General features: G+C 36.1%; 2 protein-coding genes across 2 annotated transcripts in view; one reads left to right on the top strand and one right to left on the bottom strand.

Annotated features, from left to right (window-relative positions):
- AVEN (apoptosis and caspase activation inhibitor) overlaps positions 1-9,456 on the bottom strand; it is a 177,179-nt gene that overhangs the window by 116,641 nt on the left and 51,082 nt on the right. Inside the window, exon 2 of the mRNA XM_019627220.1 lies at positions 1,803-1,980. Within this exon, the coding sequence (XP_019482765.1) occupies positions 1,803-1,980 (178 nt within the window). The remainder of the gene's footprint in view (positions 1-1,802; positions 1,981-9,456) is intronic.
- The window catches only part of CHRM5 (cholinergic receptor muscarinic 5), an 81,011-nt gene that overhangs the window by 24,126 nt on the left and 47,429 nt on the right, over positions 1-9,456 (top strand). The gene's annotated exons all lie outside the window — the stretch shown is intronic.

Below are 9,456 nucleotides of genomic sequence, written 5' to 3' on the forward strand. Positions count from 1 at the left end.
CTATGGGACCCAAACCATGCCAGGTTTTAAGTTATAAATAAACAGCTAAGATATATAAACAAAACCATAAGCCAAGGCACCTAACTGCTGGGTTAGACTAGAATTCTGAGTTGCCTTCAAACATTTATGCAGCATTTTTTACTGCCTGATACTGTCCGAATAACTGACTACACAATTGATTCAATTAAATCCAGATAGTCCACATGTTAATTTTATTACACTACTTCAATTTTCTCCCTAAACCTTTTAGAAGAGCTGATAGAAACTGAAGCTAACCAGGCCACATTTTACCCTCCTACCTTGAATAAAAGTGCTTTTAAACCCATAATTGGCCAAAATGCAGTTAACAAGAGAATACTCATCTGACTGGCAGAAAGATGAGTCTCGGGTCCTTAAACAGTCAGTGAGTGGATGCCATCAGCAAACCTGTGCCTGAGGTGGTGAGGCTGTATGGCACACTGGACATGATGCCACCAGGCTGAATCTGCTCTCGTGACTCACACTCTAATACTCGCTCCACTTACGTCTTTCTTTCCAACTAGTAGGTTGCAAGAGAATTCATCGCTCTATGTTTCGTAGTCTGGTATAGGCACTCAAAAGTACAGGGAGATGGGACAAAAAGGCAGACGTCAGAAGCAACATAAAAGTTGGGAGGAAGAGGAAATTCACAACAAACTGTCTAAAAATACTACTTTCAGTTTATTCATTGCTTTTCACATTTTTATCCTTCTAATTTTTTTTAACCTGGCCATTGTTTTATTGAAAGAATTACAGATTCATATACAGTTGTAAGAAATAATACAGAGAAATCTTATACGCTTGGCCCAGTTTCCCCCAATGATAACATTTTGCAAAACCATAGTATAATTTCGCAACCAGGATATGGATAGATTGGCACTAACACAATCCACCAATCTTATTCGGACTTCCCCAGTTTTCTCTGTATTCACTTGTGTGTATGTTGTGTGTAAATTCCACACAATTTTATCACTTGCACAGGTCTGTGTGCCCACGACCACAATCCAGGTATGACCAGCAGCACAAGGATCCGTCATGTTGCCCTTTTATAACCACATCCACCTCCCATCCTTCCATCCCTCACCCCTGAAAACCAACAGTCTGTCCTCCATTCAGCCTTTAAATTCTTGTGCCACACCCAACAGGGAGCAGCCATTTATACAACAGCCCTGCTCCATCACTGCCTGGAACTACTCTCCAGCTTCACCTTGTTGCACGTTGCTCAGGATGGAAGTCCATCTTAAATAGCTAGTCATAGAAGCAATGAGTTTTTCACCTTATTGATAGACTGTCCAAAGCGAAACAGAAAAGTTTTGGTGTTCAGGTGCATATACCTCTACACATATGCATATCCACTAATATCCACATTTATGGCTACGACATAAGGGAAAAAAAGAACATATATTCTAGGAACTTTTGGCTTTGTATAAACATTAAGTATCAATTCCTCTGAAATCAAAGAAAACACTGCTGTCTCTCAGACTGCCCAATTGAGAGGGCAGAGTTCAGCATTTTTCATTCCGATAAAGCCTTTTATTCATTTTAACTACAACTTAAGTCACTCTACATCAGTACACAGAAACCCTGCCTTCCACTTAATGTCATTTTTTTTCCCCTGCAAACCATTAAACACAGTGTCCTTTACTTGAATTTAAAATCTAAAGGACAAAGGATGAGCTGCTAGTTACCAAGATGCAATTTAAAAAGGAACGTAAATTAAAAAAAAAAAAACCTGTGCAACTTTCATGGCACTAACCAGTGTAATGAGCAATTGGAATTCATACCTGCAGAGCTGAGAAGAACACTGAAATCCGTCCCCCTCTGAGATTCTCCACTTTCATTATTGACCTCTTTTTCAGTATCTTGATATCGACCCCAGTTAGAGACTATCTTTCTTTTAGAATAATTTCCCCGTTCATCATTCTCTTCTCCATTGGCGTCTGCAGCACTGTCATCTTCAACCTGCAATCATTAGAGACAAATCAATAAGCAGGCAATGTAAATCTAGACCTTAGTAGCCTTAGCTGTAAAATAAAACCAAAAAAATAGTACCTAGGTATTTCAATAAAGAGCACATTTATAGACCAAGCTCTCTGAAGATATTAGATATTTCAAGATAATCCCATTATACCACAATAAACTTTCATAGTGAAGTTTTCATTTAGCTTTGAAATGGAAATCTGGTGAGTTCCTACTTAAAAATTGGTGTAAGTGATATCTCTCAAGTCTATCCCAGCGTATCCTATTTCAATAGTTGTTTCATCTTATTGAAATAATCAAGACTAAGTCTTCACTTCAACTCAAAGGACTGTACGATGAAAATCAACTCTTTCAATTTTCAGGTTTTGCAAAGACCCTCCATGAATATGTTACATTATAAGCTCTAAATGGTAACCCTGCCGAGATGCATTCTAGAGAACAATTTCCAGTCTTTGGCATTAAACGCTTAAGAGAGCATGAAGAAAAATGCAGAATGTGAGAAATTACAAAAGCTAAAAGGTCTAGTTTCTTCAACAAATAAATTGCAAGGGGAAAAAATGGAGGAGAAGGAAGAAACCTATAAAAAGCTTAATGGACATAACCAGGTGTGATGTCAGCAACTTAATTGTACTGTGAGTCAAACAATGTAACTAGAGAAAAATTACTTATGAGACCATTGGAGAAATGTGAGCATTTCTTGACTACATATTTGCTATAATTAAGGATATTGTTTTATTTATTTATTGTTTGGTACAATACCAGTATTGTTTTACTTTTCATGTTTTTATCTTTTAAAAATAAATACTGAACTATTTATGGAAGAAAAGATATGACATGTGGGATTTGCATCAGAAATATGGGTGGAGAGGAAGGTGGGTAGAGATGAAATAATCTGGGTATAACTGGTAACTGCTGAAGCTGGCTGATAGGGCACATGAAAATTCATTATATTATTCCATCTACTTTTATATGTGTTTAACATTTTCAATAATAAAAAATTAAATTTTAAATAAGAGAGATGCATGTAGAATCTAAAGACACATTTCAAAAAAGTATCCCTACAATCATAAAATCCTTATCAAGAAAAAAACTTGTGAAATATCCTAAAACAAGTCATCTATACAGGATGGGTTAGTATAGACTTTTTTTAAAATAAGTTTTTATTAACACAGAAACAGGACATGTGCTTTGCAGAAAAATTATGAGGGAGAGACAAGCAAAAAATAAATGAAAATCGCATATTCCCATCACCTGAAAGTACCACTACTGACACCTTAATTCATGTACTTCCAGGTTTTTCTATCTATGTTTATATATATATTTTTTTGATAACCAGATTTCTCAACAGTATTCTCCACCTCCTCATTTCAGTTAATTTATTTCATGTAACATCCAGACTATTTCCAAATTTCCTGACCCCAAAAATTTTCTTTACAGACGATTTGTCCAAGCCAGTATCCTATTCAAGACCATGCACTGTGTCTCACTATTGCCGCTTAAGTCTGAATCTAGCACAATCTCTATTTTTATGACATTGATTTATTGAAGAGACCAGTGCAGGTAGATTACAGAAGGATCATCTTCTGTCTGGCTGCTTCCTTGTAATATTTGTTTATAGGTTAGTTTATAGGAAATATCAGATTAAAAAATCTAAAGAGAAAATCTAAATGCCCAGTGGAGTCAAGAGTAATATTTTTTTAGCCAAAATACGCTATAGATGATGCTCTAAATCTTATGTTATATCTCATCAAATAACAGATGATAAATAGCTGAGCCAACATAAGTAATGCCAAGATAAACCAATGGGTTTGGGTAAAGACTGACCTACCCACTGTACAGATATGTTTTTCCCCTTCTATCTAGTACTTTGGTCTGTGTGGTATTATTTTGGTCCATTACAAATTTCTAGTTTCCCATCAACCATTCAAACAGATTTAACACTAGTAACTAATCTACCTGAATCAAATTTCATAAGTTTTCATGAAATGCCGGAGTAACTGATCTTTCAAGATCACTCTCAGCCCTCAAATATCATCATAAGCCACCTTGACAGCACCAAAAAAAAAAGGACAATCAACTTTATAATCGAAACATTGCAAAGATTGCCTGAAACCTAGAGGTTTCCTGCCATTCCTAAAAGTTTCTCAGGACAAAAAGATGCTAGCAGGTTACAGACATGTGACTGAATGAGATCAGCTATGTATATAACAAATACCAGGAACATTCTACAGAAAATAGCTTTGTAACTAATGAGAATGTGGGGGCTAGAACTAGAGCTGGAAATACTATTATAGCAGGGGTTAATCTGGGAAAATTCGGTATTCTTTTATTGGCCCACTGGATAAACAGAGTTCAGGGAGACTTCTCTAGTTAGTACAAAACTTCTGAACATACTCATATGGCAAAAATGAGTATGTCCATATAACATACGGCAAAAATGTAAAACTGGGCAAAGCAACTAGCTTGATGTAAATGAGGATTATAATCTGAAACACCTGAGCAACTATGAACTCACTGAAACAAGCACCAACATGGGAGGCAGGAGACCTAGATAGAATTAATGGCCCTGCCATCACGATCATTTAATATTTACAAGGTGTTTTCCCACAGATAAATGACTCGCTAATCCCCTACTTAGAAAAAAAATCACTGAACAAGTATCTCATTATTCCCACCAACTGCAGAAACCAGGAGAGTTGTCATTAGCCTCCATCACAAGAGGGTAGTAAGAAGTAACAAAGTTTAGAAGACACTTGATGTAACTTAAGAGAAAGGTGTATCTTAAAAACTCCTAAAGACTTTATGTTTGGTTCATTTTGCAAAGATCTGAGACAGAATAAAATATGCAAAACCCCAAGATAGAGACAAAGAACAGAATAAAAAAAAAGTACTGATAAAAGAAATGTGAAAACTATAAATATAAAGACATCATTATTAGGTTAACAACATCATTACAAAATTAGTCTTGTGTACACTGAAAACTATCAGACTTTGATAAAAAAAATTGAAGATACAGATGGAAAGATATTCTGTGCTCATGGATTGGGATAATTAATATTGTTTAATGTCCATTATACCCAAAGCAATCTACAGATTCAATGCAACCACTATCAAAAGTCCAAAGGCATTTTTCACAGAAATAGAACAAACAATTTTAAAATTTGTATAGAACCACAAAGACAACTAATAGCCAAAGTACATTGAGAAAGAAGATCAAAGCTAGAGGTATTATGCTTCCTGATATTAATCTATATCGCAAAGCTGTAGTAATCAAAACAGTATGATAACAGCATAAAAACAGACACATAAATCAATGGAACAGAATAGAGAGTCCAGAAATAAACCCACACATATATAGTCTATTTATTACAAAAGAGCCAAGAATATACAATGGGGAAAGGACAGTTTTTTAATAAATGGTGTTGGGAAAACTGGATAGCCACATGCAAAAGAATGAAACTGGACACCTATTTAATACCATACACAAACATCAACTCAGAATGAATTAAAGACTTGAATGTAAACCTTAAAACCAAAAATGTCCTGGTGGAAAACATAGCTGGTAAGCTGCTGGACATCAGCTTTAGCAATGACATTTTGGATTTGACACCAAAAGCAAACACAACAAAAGCAAAAATAAACAAGTGGAACTATATCAAACTATAAAAAGCTCCTGCACAGCAAAGGAAACCATCAACAAAATGAAAAATCAACCTAACCAATAGGAGAAAACATTTGCAAATCATCTATCTGATACAACCTCTCCTAACTAATTTTAAAAGCAGCCGTATAAAACAATGTGCAGAAATATATTTCTATGTTATAGGCCAACAATACATTTGCCAATAACAGCTCAAAGGTGGTGAGTGGGAGCAAAACTGTACTGAACTAAGAAAAGAACTCCATATACACAGAAACAAATTAACAAAACTAGAAATAGTAAATAAGAAGGCTGACAAAAGCTGTAAGTATATGCTTACTCTTCTTTCTTCTCTCCGTCTTTAGAAGATAAAATTACATAGTAATAGTTATAACAATGTATTGTTGGTTCTGTAACATATAGATGTAATATGTGTAACAATAATACCATAAAAAGGGGGGAAGAGAATAAGCTATATAGGAGTAATGTTTCTTTATCTCACTGGAAATAAGTATAACTCTAAAGCATATTCTGTTAAAATCTATATAGTAGGCCCTATATCAACCAACCACTAAGGAAATGACTAAAAAAGTTTTAAAAAATTAAAGAAATTAAAATGTTACATTAAAAATATTGGGCCGGCCGAGTGGCGCGATGGTTAAGAATTGGCTTGGGACGCCAGAGGGCCCCAGTTCGGATCCCACATATGAGGGCCAGTGACACTGCCCTCCACAGCTAAGATGCTGAACAACAGCTCAACCTGGAGCTGGGCTGCTGTGAGTCGCCAGCGATGGCGTAGGCGCCGCCCCTGTGGCAGTGGGTTGCCATGGGCTACCGTGTGTAGCCAGCAGCCAGCGTGAGCGGCCAGCAGCCGCAGTGAGCGGCCGTCCAGAAGCCGGCAACTGATCTGCCTCGCCCAGGAAGAGCGCAATGATGGTGCTAATTTGGGCCAGTGAAGCAGCGTCCTCCACAACTAGACTGAAGAACAAAAGGACAGCAACTTGTCTGTTCCCCTTCCCCCAATTCCCCAGCGCTGTTCCCATACCCCCAATTCCCCAATAAAAAAATAAAAAATAAAAAAATATATTAATTTCATGCCCAAGAAAGCAATAAAGGAGTAAATATACATGAGAATCTGTAAAACAAAAGGTAAAATGGCCAATATTCAGCTATATTAATAACATTAAATGTGAATAAACAATTGAATCAAAAGGCAGGTACTGACAGAATGAATTTTTTAAAATCCAACTTTATGTTATCTATAGGAGACATGTTTATTCAAAGATTAAAATACCATTATAATAAAGTATAGGATGGAAAAAGATACTCTATGCAAACAGTACGCAAAAGAGAGCTGGAGTGGCTACACAAATATCCGAAAAAATAGACCTTAAGCCAAAATTGTTACAAAAGACAAAGAAGGACATTAAACAATGATAAAAAGGGTCAATGCATCAGAAAGACAGAACTATAAATATAAATATATAAACATATGCTCCTAACAATAGAGCCTGACAAAATATGCAGCAAAAACTGGCAGAATTGAAGCAATAGTACAACCCTAACAGTTGGAGGCTTCAACACCCCATTTTCAATAATGGATAGGACAGCTAGAGAAAAGGTACCACATGCACAACACAACCAATAAAAAGATTTATGCACTGAAGCTGTGATCCCTCTTTAACGTACAATAACTTACATTCGTTTACAATCTGCTGAATTGATCTGGCCAGCCTATGCACTGCATGCTTGGGCAACAGTCTTTTTAAAATATCCTCTTCCCTTTTCCTTCAAAAAGAGCGAACAGTCTGCTAAGAGAATATTTAAAGATCATCTTTATCATGAAGAGCTCTTAGATAAGCCAGCAAAATTTGGGAAGTTACTAAGAGAGCCTAGCTTTTGAAGGTTCTACCTTCCCCTGCTGTAAAGGAGTGTAGAAAAGACTTTCCTGCTTTAACCTAATGAGGAGGTTGAAAACCATCACACATTTTCCAACAACGTCCTATATTCCTCACAAAATGTAATTATACCATAGAAGGGGAACAACTGAGAAAGATATGGGAGAGAACAAATTTAAGGAAACCCTCCAACAGAAAGTTATTGGAAACTAATTTCAGTAATCAGTGATAATGTCAAATATATCCAACCAAAAATGTTACAAAGTATATAATTGGAAAATTATATTAATTTGCCCTACTTTAAAATTTTAAAAGGTTATCAAGCTTTAAAATATATCAGTGATAGTCTGCCAACTTTAATATTTATAACCCTATTAAGGTCATTTTTATCTTACATAATCCTTTGGACCATAATCAGCAACTGATGCTTCATTTTTTTTGTCTTTTTAGCAATATGAAAATTCATAACCCATTAAGGAGTTCAATGATAGCTCTTTGATATTAGAAAAGTGTTCTAGCAAAAATAATTTTACATGGTATTTCAAAAAGCTAAATTTCAATTAAAAAATGTAACAAAAAATATACATATATACTATATACCTAGAATACAGGTATCCTAAGAAGGATGTTTCCATTTGTCATTGTGTATCAAATACATATTAGAGCATGATACTTGAAAAAAAATGAGTAAATGCACTCTATGGCTTATTATATCTGTATTATCAATTGAACCTAGAACAAGATACAAAATACTGTGGCCATTGAGAAAAAAAAAAAAAAAGTGGTGCAGGCTATATTTGAATTCGACTGTTTCTCCAGCAGAGAATTATATACAGCCTCCTTTCCTGTCCTTCCTGGTAATCAGAATATGGCTGACAAGAGGGATCTGAGAACAGAGAAAATAAAATGGTGACCCAATCCTCAGAGCAGCTGTTTAATGACACTTCTCACAGGCCTCTTCACTCATTCCGAATCCTTGTGTCTTATTTCTCCAAGTCCTTATATCTTTCTCACATGGGTAATTCTGTTTCAGAGAGGTGGCTAAAAATAGGAAGCACAGAAAGGTAATTACCATTTGCTGGCAGCCCTCACAAGGGCCAGACTTACTGTAAAGACCTGGCGAGTTTTATGATCCCATGATTTAAGGGTAGTTTGGGAAATTAAACTGCAGTAACTTTCACTGTGCTAATTAGAGATTTTACACTGTACTTTGGGGAAGTCCTTTTATATGGAGTCCTTGTGGAAAGGAGGGCAGTAGTGGCAATAGAATCAGGTTCGTTTTATCTGCTTTACAACTTGAACTTCATGTAAGAATTCAGGCTAAAACAGGTTTAAAGACTACCAAGCTAATCAACCTTGCAAGTCCCAATTCCCCGGTAAAATTCTATGAACTAGATTAGTGTCAACAATTTTTGTGGTAAAGAAGGCACTAAATGGAACTACAATGAAGACAATTTGATTCTTGCTGTGGTTATGATCTTAAAAAAAAAAAAGATGTTTTGCTCTGTTGAGCTACTGAATACAGACACACACAAAAACTAGAGATGCAACTAAGAAGCATTCCAGTAAAGATTTTCCTTTGTTAAGTAATTTGAGGGTTTTATATACACAAAAATAATCAGCCTTTATATGAAGCCCACACGTAGACTGAACATTCCTAAGCAAGCTTAGTGTACAAAACGTACCGTCCCCAACCCGAGCCACTGACAGTTTACTCCTTTTCCTAAGGAGGGCACTGATCAGGTGCCTCTGCCTCTGCTCCACCTTCCTGGGATTTCACTGCACAGGTTGACTGCTGGACGTGGCCCGAGTTCCTTTTTATTCTGTCTCAGTTAAATTTTCACCTCTCTTATCCACCAGCACAGCACGGGTTTCCTTGGTTACTGAGGTTTTACTGTCATCACCTTCCGTTTACCGGGG

Source organism: Hipposideros armiger, unplaced genomic scaffold (assembly GCF_001890085.2).
Source record: "Hipposideros armiger isolate ML-2016 unplaced genomic scaffold, ASM189008v1 scaffold_724, whole genome shotgun sequence".
Taxonomy (NCBI): Eukaryota; Metazoa; Chordata; class Mammalia; order Chiroptera; family Hipposideridae; genus Hipposideros; species Hipposideros armiger.